The 12,547-nt window shown below is 37.7% G+C and overlaps 1 protein-coding gene across 2 annotated transcripts in view; it reads right to left on the minus strand.

Moving 5' to 3' along the window:
- The window catches only part of TLN2 (talin 2), a 143,958-nt gene that overhangs the window by 17,937 nt on the left and 113,474 nt on the right, over positions 1-12,547 (minus strand). For both annotated transcript variants that reach the window (XM_031616420.2, XM_031616419.2), the window contains exons 47-52: positions 11,071-11,254; positions 9,567-9,692; positions 8,212-8,328; positions 5,131-5,316; positions 1,983-2,090; positions 174-279 (exon numbers count right to left, since the gene is read on the minus strand). In XM_031616420.2, the coding sequence (XP_031472280.1) occupies positions 174-279; positions 1,983-2,090; positions 5,131-5,316; positions 8,212-8,328; positions 9,567-9,692; positions 11,071-11,254 (827 nt within the window). The remainder of the gene's footprint in view (positions 1-173; positions 280-1,982; positions 2,091-5,130; positions 5,317-8,211; positions 8,329-9,566; positions 9,693-11,070; positions 11,255-12,547) is intronic.

Genomic DNA, 12,547 nt, shown 5'->3' on the forward strand with positions numbered 1-12,547 from the left:
ACTCGTGAATACTGGCAGAGAAATATGTTACCAAGACACATAGAACAGATTTAAAAGGGGCTTTGTAAACTTTTGGTTTTGGTTTAAAGTTAAAAAAAAAAAAAAAAAAAAAAAGAAGGATAATATCTAGAGTAAAAAGCACATTGTGCCAGTAACCAGGCTATCCAACTCACCCTTCATAGCTTCTGCTGACTGAATAAGCTCTGTAACAGCATTGGCAACCCGCTTGGAGAAAGCAGCCAACTGATGCTTTAGCTCTGGTGTTGGTTTTTGAAGGATCTAGAGAAAAAGATAAAACATAATAATTCATATTAGTAAGGGTTCCAGGAACACTGGAATGTTTCCAAAACATTAACTGCAGGGGAGTTGGACTAGATGGCCTTCAGAGGTCCCTTCAAACTCTAAGGATTCTGTGATTCTAAAACACGATACTCTTTTTACAGTAAATCACTGTAAACCACCTGGATCACATCCAGACTGCATCTTTGTCACAACTCCAAGAGTTAGAACACAGGGGAAAGAAGGCAAAAGTCCCTAGATCAAAAATCTGGTAATTTACGTGGTCTGAAGCTTCAACAAAAAAGGTTGGTTTTTTTTCTTTTCATGCACATTACAAGTCCTACTTCATTTATGAAGATAATCATGGATGCATTATGTGTATTTATGACTAATTCCAGACAGGTTTATGCAAATAGTCAAGATGAAGTTATCATTCTACCCATCTTTTTTTCCAAGCAGACATTTTTCTCTTCAATTTTGGTAGCAGTTTGGGTCAAAGTCGCTTTCCTAAGATTGCAGGAGTTTGGGAGGGGACAACATTCTGAGTTTTATTTTAAAGAAAGTAAAGAGGCTTAAGATAAGAAAGGCCTGTTTCTCTTGTAGAACAGAGCAGAATGTGGAAAATAAAGAGGAATAAAATAAGCAAAAATTGACAGAAGTCTTTGACCTATTCTGGCATTTAGTCTGAAACATTACTGTGACGAACAGAAGACCAAATCTGAAAAATTCCTTAAAGTACTTAAAAACTAAAAATATATTACATATCTAATGTTAAATTACATACTGCTATGCAGCTCTAGGAATTACATTAATAAATTCAGTCTTTCATTGCTAGTGGCAAGCATAAACATAACTGTGGCTTCATGTCTATGCTCTGCATACTTCAACAAGTTGATGTAATTGATTAGACATGACATTTTCTCAGCAGTAAGCCAGACTTGGATTTGCTAATCCAAGTTGCACATTTCAGTTTCATATATTTCAATATGTCTGCTTAAAGTCATTTAAAAGAAATCTCTAGCAGTTCATGAAGCTGATTCAAATTACCTCCAGAAACTTCAATATCTCAAAAACCTCTGTTCTAACACAGATTATTGCTTTCTACCGTTGTAATAGCAACAGAAGAGCAATATGTTATTTGATAATTACTTACTGCCAAGAAAAAACAAATGAATACAGGATGCATGTGTTTGGATTTAAGTGGCAATTTTTTTTTTTCAGAACTTTGGGTGCATCGCATCTGGTATGAATTGGAAAGCTCTGTGAGATGGTGCTAACTTGGGGTTTTGGGATGACATTGGTAAATGCCTCTTATTTTCCTGGAATCTGCAAAAGGCATGTGAAAGTGCTTTCATAAAGTTTTCATAATGTCTTTGGTCTAGAGAACTAGAGTTTGTTTAATACATCTAATGCTTAGAGTGGGCTTAAAAGAGAACTGAAAAAATCTTATTTGAATTTCTTTTCTGGTGACCATTTTTAGATCAGCACCCTTACAACCTCCATAACTGCTTCAGAATTCAACCCCATTTAGTGCTTCCAGACACCCTTCTGTCTCGTGGTTTGAGCTGAAGTGCTGAGTTTGCTCTGGATTGTTTTTCTTGAATAACAAAAGTGTTCATAAAATATGTTACTGACAGCCACTACAGAAAGAGAGATTTTTCTTTTTGGAAGGGTCCAGCATGAGCATGCAGGCTCCTGCTTACCAGGAGGACGTGTTCCAAGAGCTCCAGGTACCCCAGTGTACATTCTGTTCCAAAGCGCAGGGCTCTCTCTCGAACTTCTTGACTCACCTCCTGGTGATATGATGCTTGCTGAGGAGGCAAAACAACATCAGTACCCCAAAAGTGCCCCAAGCAGAAGATGTCTACACAAGGAGGTTAGGGAAAGAGAAGTGAAGAGATTTCTCCTAAAATGCAGAAGACATTTGAACTTAAGAGCCAGCCATTTCTATCATAAACAGACAAGCAAACTGGGCTCAAACAGAAGCAGAGCTCCAGTTCTGAGAACAACACTGAAAATACATTTCTTATTAGTTCTTCCTTAGGTGCTGTCAGCAGTCATACTACTTCTTTTATCAGCGAAAAACAAATAGAGAATCCTCTGAAGAACACTTTGAAAACAGAGGAGAATTTATGATGTATTTTAATGAAAATATTTATCCTGGAAAATATCTTGGGACTGGAATGGGCTCTCAGGTTGTACGCACACTGTTCTACAGTGCAAGGTTTGTGCCACCATGGCTTTTCCTGTCTACTAGTATCAACAAAAATCAAAGTCCTAAGTGTTGTTTTGCAACTCAAAAATGGATATTTACATCTTTCAGGTTAGAACTGTGCTAAAACCTTATTTTATTTTAAGCCTGTACGGTCGGTCTTGAAGGAAATAAACCAGAAATAGTCATCTGGTTCAGACTCAAAAGCACTGGATCCAGAACACTTTGTACCAATCAGAGTTCAAGTACCAGCCAAGAGTTTTCTAAAAGCCTTACATTTTATAAAATGCAATTTTATGTCACCGAGGAGCTTTTTACTAAAGGTAAGTGCTGACTGTCAACAAGTAAAACTTCCAAGATTAACTAAAAAAGAGCATTTCTTCTCACAGAACAGCCCCATCCACCCGTGCAGCTTTCTGTCTTTGATTAGGACTGGAGATTATCTCATTGCTTGTGTATTTTGAGTATTCTCTGCAAACCCTCCACATTCAAACAAGTGCTCTTGTGAGCTGGACCTGCAACTTGTCTATGGGCACCCTCTGCTGGGAAGTTCAAGATCAGCAGAGCACAGTACACAGAACAGATGATTTGTCACCATCAGCTCCTCATCTTGTTAATAAACAACACAAAGGGAAAGGATTTAACAAGATGGGATTCTCCCCACCTTCAGCATACTTCAAACAAATTACAAAGGTCCAGAAAATCCAGTACAGTTTGCTTTTTATTTTCAAAATGGAGCAGAAGACTTCCTCAGTGTTCCTTATGAAGATACTGTAAATGCCTTAAAAAGTTTCTTGAGCACTTAAAGATAAACTTCCTTCTGTGCTTTGCATACAGAACCAAGTCTGATATCAGAGTACTTCTGGAAGCATTTCGAGGCTCACTGAATCTTCAACCATTTACTTTGCAATAGACTAAAGACATTTTTGGAATCTAGAGACATACTAATAGAAATCTCACTAGATCAGTTAGGACTTGTAACAGAAATTCTTACTTTCCCAGACACACACACCAAACCTGCCATCTTAAACTGAAAAATGTTTCCAAAGATGAAGAAAACATATTTCCTTATGCCAAGGCTTCTCTCTGCTAGTAACGCTTATTTTCTCTATAAATGCTTTCCAAACATTGAAACCGCACTACCTCTCATTCCACAGCTCCGAGACTATCAGCACCTGTGGAGTAAAATGTACCAAAAGACTCACAGAAACAAAAAATCACAGCTGTTGGAAGGAATTCTGGGAATACATTTAGCCCAACCTCCTTTTGCAGGGTCTGTATTACATTCAGACCAGACTGCTTAGATCTTGTCTTAGTTGGGTCTTGGAAACCTCCAAAAAGATGGAAATGTTGGAAATTAGGATAGAAATCAGATTCTTGTTCCAATGACTAATTACTAGTGAAACATAGGTGGAACTTCTCTTAAGTTGTATTCTGCTGTGTTTTACTCTCATGCCACGCATTCCCCTAGAAGTTTCAGTTAACTGGATTCTACCTAAGACATAATATGGAATGGTTCTCATGTAATTGGCACTGTTGTTTAAATTTACTGTGAAAATTAGTTTTGTTAAGCTTCTGAGGTTTGCAAGTCGAGAGGGCAAAATCAAAATCTGAAGTCTGAAATGTATTCAAGAACTGTCAGACACTAAGAACTCTAACAAAATGAAGTCAAATAAGAAAATTTCATTCAGTAGTTTGTACAAATTCAGTTTTAAGTTCTTATATAACTTGCACTTTTATATGATGATCATTACAAAAACCCACAACACAATAAACCCTTCCATGTGGACAGAGTTAAGCTACAAGTAATCTGGGACTGGCTTTGGCAGGGATGTGATGAAATAAGTTCCCACACGTCAGAGAGCACTATCATTTTCCTGCCAGCTTCCATACATGTAAAGGCAAAGTAAACAAATAGAATTTGCAGACAAAGACACTTATTTCTGTAGGCTAAAAGGAATTGCTTCATAAGGTCTTTGTAATCCCAACATTTTAAATTTATGCTTAGATCCTTTCTATGATCAGAGAAAAGATAAATGACTATTATGTCATTTATACACCATATACATGGCCTCTTCTCCAAGTTTTGCAGATCTGCTTCTGAAAGTCGTCTAGTTCAAGTTTAGAAAAAAGGGTATCAATATTTTCATCGCAAATGCAAAACACGTTTTTGTAAACCACAAAAGAAATTGAGCAAACTGCTAGGCTTAGTTAGAGGAGAAAGAAGGAAATAGCTCCTTCCACTGGTGGATTCCTAGAAGTACTGAAATCACATTTCTGACCACAGCATTATTATATGTCTACCATTTGTATTCACTGCTTGTCTTCCAGTTAAATAAAAAGACTGAAAACAATGAAAATTCAGGTCATTTATAACCTCTTGTTTTCATAAAAATAAAACAGTGATCATTAGTGGTTTTGTGTTTTTTTTTTTAGCACAGAAAAATCCTCTGATAGAAATGTTAGCGCATCACCTCATAATTATTATAACAATTAACTTTCTCATCTAGAAAATAAAACACTAACAAAAAGAAAACTGAATAGAATCTGTAAATTAAAGAGATGTACAGAGAAGGAGAAAAATAAAATAGAGAGGGAAAAAAAATATATCAGTCTTAGACATGGAAGCAATTCTTTACCTTACAAGCTGTTAGCATGTCAGCTACTGCTTTGCGGCTGAGATTTGCTGTAGCAATCACATCCTCCTGTCTGCATGAGTTCCCAGCTGCCACAGCTTTGGCTGTTGCCATGGTGATTCCTTTCGTCATCCGGATTGATTCTTCAGGTGATGATGTCTTTTCTGGAACTTCATTTGACTGAAACACCTTTAAGTGAAAGCAGGAGGAAAGCTTGATACCCACCCATCAAGCCAAATCAGAACAACTCAAACCGTGAAAAAGAGACAGCGACTGGATGCAGACTTCCATTAGCAGGAAATCAGAAACATATTCAGAGTACTTCAATATCATTCTCATTCGTTGTGAGCCTGGTCCTGATAAGCCTGCTTACCTACAGACAACTCAGAGAAACAACTACTGAGCCCCTGTTGCCAAAACCAGCACAGTGCGGGATAGCCAAAGAACATCGCCAAGATATTCAAATGTCTCTTAAAAAAAAGGAGGAGGAAAGATAAAAATTGTATTTTCTCTTTCTTACTCTACATTTAGTCTCCATTAGAATCATAAAGATCCCATTTTTCATAAGGACGTGCATGAAAATAGTTTAAATTCCAACAACACACAGCACTTATGAATGAAAGAACACATTAACAGTTTTAAGATATCGATAATAAAAGATAGGAAAACTTACTTTGAGCTCATATTTTACATTCCCAAGTTTTACTCCATTTGCTTGCCATTCCTTTCACTCTGCAGCAGCAATTCAGATTACACCATCAGGAGATGTTTTCTGTACTACACACATTGCAAACAATGCTTTGGAAGTACCTCTTCATCTTAAGCATGCTAGTGGTTACAGAACCCGAATGTCTTGACAGCCATTTAGCCTGGTCTATCCCATGCTCCTGATCAATCAACTTCTCACTTTCTCTCTTCAGAAATGGAAGCAATGTTAAAAAACAGTCTAATCAAATATATGGATGACATTACTCAGTGTTGTTCAAATTCAGTCCCTGGAGTTCCTTTCCTAAGATCATATGTGTCATTCTTGCTTCCTCTCTACACCAACCCAGCACTCTGCTTTTCTCCCCACAAAAGAGATGACAGCAGCACTACCGCAGGCTCATTCTTTAGCAAAGCTGACAAAAGGAAAAGGAGGAGGAGGAATATTTCAAAGAGATACCAACTAGATTGAGAAAACACACATGATAACGCTTCAAATATAGACCTGATACATTTTAGAATTTATGCAAAGGAATGACGTTCTTAGTCATCCAGATTTTCATTAGGATAAATGACAGCGGCACGCACTAGAAATCATGGAATCACCTAGATTAGAAAAGCTCCTCAAGACCAAGTTCAACTGTCAACCTGACCTACTGAGTCCTAACACTAAACCAGGCCTTTACAGCCACATCCACACATCTCCAGGGAATGAGACTCCAACTCCTACATGGTCAGCCCACTCCAGTGCTTGACTGCTCTCTGTGAAGAAATTTTTCCTACCATCCAGTCTAAATCTCCCCTGGCACAACTTCAGACTATTTTCTTGCATCCTATCACACATCACTTGAAAAAATATTCCAACACCCTCTCCTTGCTGCAACCTTCTCTCAGGTAGTTGTAGAGAGCAATAACGTCTCCTCTCAGTCTCCTTTTCTCCAGACTAAACAACCCCCATTCCCTCATGAATCCCTTACTTCTCATAAGTCTTGCTTTCTAGTCCCTTCAGAAGCTTTGTTGCTCTTCTCTGCACATGCTGTGACAACCCAATATCCTTGTAGTGAGAGGCTTAAAACTGAACACAGCGTTTGAGGTATGGTTTCATAAGTGCCAAGTACAGAGGGACAATTACTTCCCTAGTCCTGCTGGTCACACCATTTCTGATACTACAACCTGCTTTTCATAAACGCATGCTGGCTACATCTGATCACTCAATTGTCCCATGTATGCCATGTGATGACATTCAAGATGACCTGCCCCATAAAATGCCCTGCTATTGGACTGACACTTCTGTAACCCCCTGAGAGTTATCCTTCCTGCCCTTCGTGTAAATTGCAGACAAATTCGCTAACCTCCAGTCAAGAGAACATCTCTGGTTCGCCAGGACTGCTGGTTAATTTTTGAAATTGTACTTTCCAGATCAGGTAGTAAACCAGGAACTGTTACCACCTGCTGAAAATATCTGAATTCCCAACAGGTACACAAAAATGTTAAGTTTCTTTTTGTTTTCCTTTCCTCTTTTCCCCAGTAAAGACTAACTTCTTGCTTAAAAGAACACTGTTCTCACCATGAAAAACAGATGCTTTCTGGAGAACCTCTAAGAAGACAATACTATGCCAGTGTAGAGTGCAGTTACACACTAAGTATTATTAATGCACACACAACATACAGTGAAGTATTTCCCAATGAAGACATTGTCTATAGATAATTTTTTATAGATAGATATGTTTATAGATATTTTTAAAACGGATTTTAATCAAGGAAAGAGGGAAAGAAGAAGAGCCTTCTTCACAAACAAGCAAGCATTAATTTATGTCACTGATCAGCATACTAGTGGAAGAGTAACTGAAAGATGCAGCTACTGGTTAAACTGTCATATCTTAAAGAGGAAGGAAACTAACTGTCATGACCTAACACCTGATTTGGAAGGTACTGTCAATTCCTTCTCTGATATAATATGAGATACCAGGCTATTTATCACTTGTAATATCATTTCTTAATAAAGGAAAGACAGAAATAAGATTAAACTGCAGGCTTTGATGGTAAAGAGACATTCTGAAAGCCAAGATCAATAAAAAGCGAACAACATTTGACTTAGAAAATAAAGTCTGCAGTGAAAGCTTAATGTCTAAACAACAGTCGCTTCCAGATTTTTTATGTGACATTAGCATCTCAAATCTCACAGTGGAAACCATTAACATCTCAAAGTAGACAGGCTGAAGAAGCATGTAATTGTGTTTTCAGAGATGACATACAATGGATGGAGGTAATGAAACTGCATCCAATTCACCACAGAGCTTGAGGACTCCCCATGCAGCCTAGTCTGATGTTAAGAGTTTACTTTCAAGAGCTGCTATGCATGGTTATTTTATTCATTACCGTGAGCTCCTGTTTGATGTACTCAATTGTGGCCTCAAGAGCTCTTGTCCCTCGAGTTGCTTCATCTTCAACTGCTTTAACAGTCTTCAAAAGTGAGGTGACATTTGTTACCATCACCTGAAAAGCAGAGAGGTGAAGAAAAAATGCACAATTCATTCCTCCCATCTTACAGAGATGGCATGTTATGAATCAGGGCAAATTAATACAGTTGTCTTATTACTTCTACTGTGGCCTAAAAAACATCAAGAACTGTACTTATTATGGGAATAAATATTGACTCTTCTGTTGACCAGGTTATGAGAGCTCCCTGTAAGTTGCAGAAACGTAGCATGTCTTACTACAGAATTATACTGCATTTGTTGTTCCCAGGAGAAACTCAATAGTCATAATACAGGGAATAACCTGATAGTCAATGTCTTTCCTAAACCCCATATGTTGACATACAAGTTATATCTAACTAACACGTCTGAATTCTTGGGAATTAAGACAAAGCAGAAAGGCCAGCTTTTTGACAACTGAAATTTAAAACATGGATAGCTCTTCCGATCAGGAAGAGCCAAGAAACCACGCTTCTTGACTAGATGGGTCGTTTTCAAGCTGTGCCTCTACAGTATACTGCTCTCATCTTCTTTAAAAGGAACAGAGGCACAGGTCTCACAGGTAAAGACAGGAGAGTGAAGAAGCACAGCAAAAAGCCAAAACACTCCCATAATACAGAAGCAGATGTAATATCATCTCAATCTCCACATCTGGAAATATTTTGTACGACAGTTTTAAGATCTTTCTGAGGCAAATGTCAAAATATATCTCAGATGCTAGGAAAACGTAGCACAAAAATATCAGACATGGTAGAATCTGAGTGCTTTGTGAGCTTTTTCATCTATGTACTTCCTGGAAATGTCTAGGAGAGAGGGATCATTAGTCTTCATAAGCGTAATGTCTCACACAAGGTTTTTGGTGTTGTGCTCCCCACTCTCAAAGCTGCAGGGCCTAAACAAGGAGGGTAACATACTCACATCTTGAGCATATGTCATCATTCAGATTCCAGGACTTAAGTAACAGTTTTTATTGGATAAATTATAGTCTGTAATTGTATGAAAACTGGCCCTTTCAGGATCGTAAAAGATGTTTCTGTTTAGACAGATTACAGTTCTTCCATCAAAAATCCAAAAGTCATCTGATAACCCACAAAGACTGACATGGTAACTCAGTAGCATCTTATTTTCCCATACATCCCAGAATGCTACTCAAACACCTCAAGGAACCAGAAATTGCTGAAATCCAAAGCTAAGCTGTCTAGGAAGCATGACTGGACCTGATACTTGCAAATAAAAAGTAAGAACAAGCTTTCTTACCTTGGCAGCCCCCTTCAGCTGGTACATGGATGGGTCATCTGCTGGCTTGCTGGCAGCTCCCTTTGTAGCACCAATGAGATCAGAAAGGGCCTTTGCAACATCTTTGATAGCATTGATGAGGACAACCTATAGGAATGAGAAACAGACATAAGGCTCATTCAAGAAATAGGTTAAAGTAAGATGAAGACTTCCCAGACAATATATAGACACTACAACAGCCTTGCCTATTATTTTAGGATGCTATTTCAGTAACTCCTCCAAATTTGTCCTTTTCACCAAAATCAGATGTTCTAAGTATTTTTCTAGACTTCAGAGCAGTTGTTCATTTTAAGAAAAAATAACACATGAAAGAAAAGTAAAAAAGCTCAGGGGAAAAAAGTGGAACAAGCACTTCTCAATAACTGCATTTTTGTAGTAGAACACAAAATAGGAACACAGCTTCATTTTTGCCTGATTTTGTTCACTGTAATTTGTATACAAATAAAGTCCTTAATATTCCTGAAAAGCTTATTAGCTTTTGGTAGCTCAGATGCTATATGGCCAAGGAAATACAGAAAGAACCCATGACATAAGACATGTCAATGTGATTTGCTGTTTCCCAGCTGACTATGCTGTATAGAAACTAGCACTGTAAGACAACTGAAACTATCATGTCAGGTAAAGTCAGCTTTGCCTCTATAGAAAAATGCTGTAATGGCACTGGGTGCTACAGTTATTAGAAATGCTCCATTTGGGACAATTTCCAGCTGGTAATATAAAATTGCTCCAAAAAATATCAATTTGTAAGTAATAGCAGTTTATTCTAAGCACTGTATCCTCAGCTACATAGAAAAACAACGTGAGATGAAACTTCTACATCTGTAAATGTTGTTAGTTTAAGGAAATTCTTCTGTTAAAAACAAGTATTTCCAGCAGAGTTTTTCTAGACAGGAAAATCTTGGAAGTTTATTCAATCATAGAGGTCAAAACTGAACACACAACCCTTCCAGAGCCTTATTTGAGATAATCCACCCGAAGGCTAAAGTTATTGCATTAAATTAAAAACAACACAGACACAGCTGCAGAATGCTGAGAGCTTCTTAGCCTATGCAAGTAACATGCAGTGTCCATCCCAGCTCTCAGATCAGTGAAGAGCCTGGAAGCAATGCATATCTATCTTCAACAAAATGAGGTAAGTCAGGATTCCCATCACAACATAATGAAACTAAGACAAACACTTTGTGAAAAGTATCTGAGCAGGAAGACATCAATGAAATAAAAGCAAAAAAGTTATATAGAAGCTTGTCTTTTTCTGCTCCATGTTCCAGGGTCTTGATTGTATTCTAAAAAAATGAGCAATACCTGATCCAAAAAAGTCCCCAAAGAGATGAACCCTTCAATTTTGACTTCAAGTACTGGTCTCACAAGGTCTTACCAAACAAAAACCTTCTCTAGCTCTTTTTCAACTTCTGTAAATTCCTTTGGTTTCTTTAAGAGTATCAGAAAAACCTTAAGAACATCTCACCTGTGTTTCAGGATCATCTGATCCCAAGCTAGCTGCTCCCAATTTTACTACCTCAGCAAGCTGGGTGATGGTGTTAGCTGATGACTGAGCTGCTTGAGCCAGCTTGTCCTGACTTGAAGCAGCACCGGAAACCAACAATTTTGTATCTTCAACTAAGGCTTTTGCTGTTTTCAGGATATTTTCCCTGCAGCAAAAAGAATGAAGCAGACAAGGGAGTGGAAAAGTAGAAAAGGAAAAAAACATGTTTCTCAACATTATGCTCACTAACAGCTATGTGGAAGAGCTGATATAAGTCATTATGCCAGTGTCCACTCATGACAATGTATCACAAGCCAGATAACAATTAAAAAAGCAAAAAATGACAAGTCCTAAAATGATAGCAGTATATTTTGAGCAAGATGCAAGGCAGTCTGTGAAGTTACTCAGTCTCGATAAGAAGTGAGACAGGGTTAACAGCAGGATAGATCGCTCCATTTTAACTCTGGAATAAAATCTGGCCATGCTGTAAAGAAACTAACAACTGTCAAACCTCTACTTTAAACAGCAGACAATAAAAGCAGATAATAAAGAAATGGAAATAACTAAGGAGGGACACAGTAGCTAGAATGGCAGAAGGAGGAATGTGATTGAGTTAGTGCTCCCCCTTGCTGCCACCACCATGTAAGTCCAAAGCATGTCTGGAGAAAAAGAAGAAACCATTTTGAGAATATGCTTAGTGTATGAGACAAGTTAACTGAGAGCTCTAATTCCATTCAGGTAAAACATCAGTCTGGAAATTAATTGCACAAAAAGCCAGTAGAGGGACAGACTGTTGTTCTAGGGTATGCTTCAGCTAAGTATTAAATTCCAGTACTGCCACCTTAAGTAACACACATTAAGAAACTAAAAGATTAGTCTAATACAACCATTTTAGTCTTCACTCACTTTCAGTCATCTAAACTGAGAAATGAATCATTGCCATCCCTCTCCCACTTAAAAAATAACATTCCAAGAACATGGGTAGGGAACACTCAGCACTTGTATGTGCACTTCATGCTCAAAGGAATTTAGAAGTAATACTTAAAAACATTATTGTTCTTCAGTCTAATTGAGTTAAATCCTGCTCTTTAACATGAAAAACTTTCTGAGTCTGCTCATCCACCTCCTTTCTAAATAAATAATCTGCTTTGAAGAAAAATAACAACATCCACTATACAATACGAAAACATTCTGGAACAAGAAGAATGCCAGATTTACTCCACATAAGCCAAAACTGCACAAAAAGAAAAGCTTAAAATACTGTTCAAGGCCACTGTAATTTCTCTTTTATTATAGATGAAGAAACACTGTTTTAAATTAAATGTGCTCACAGAGAATTTTAATTCATAAATATTCTTTAAGAGGAAATCGAGGCCAGTCTTCAGTATCTACCCATAAACCAATAAAGCAAGCATTAGTCCTGTGAACTTAAGAAAATGAGCCCTGACTGTCACTCTGT

The sequence above is a fragment of the Phasianus colchicus genome, chromosome 12, assembly GCF_987193195.1.
Source record: "Phasianus colchicus chromosome 12, bPhaCol1.hap1.1, whole genome shotgun sequence".
NCBI lineage: Eukaryota > Metazoa > Chordata > Aves > Galliformes > Phasianidae > Phasianus > Phasianus colchicus.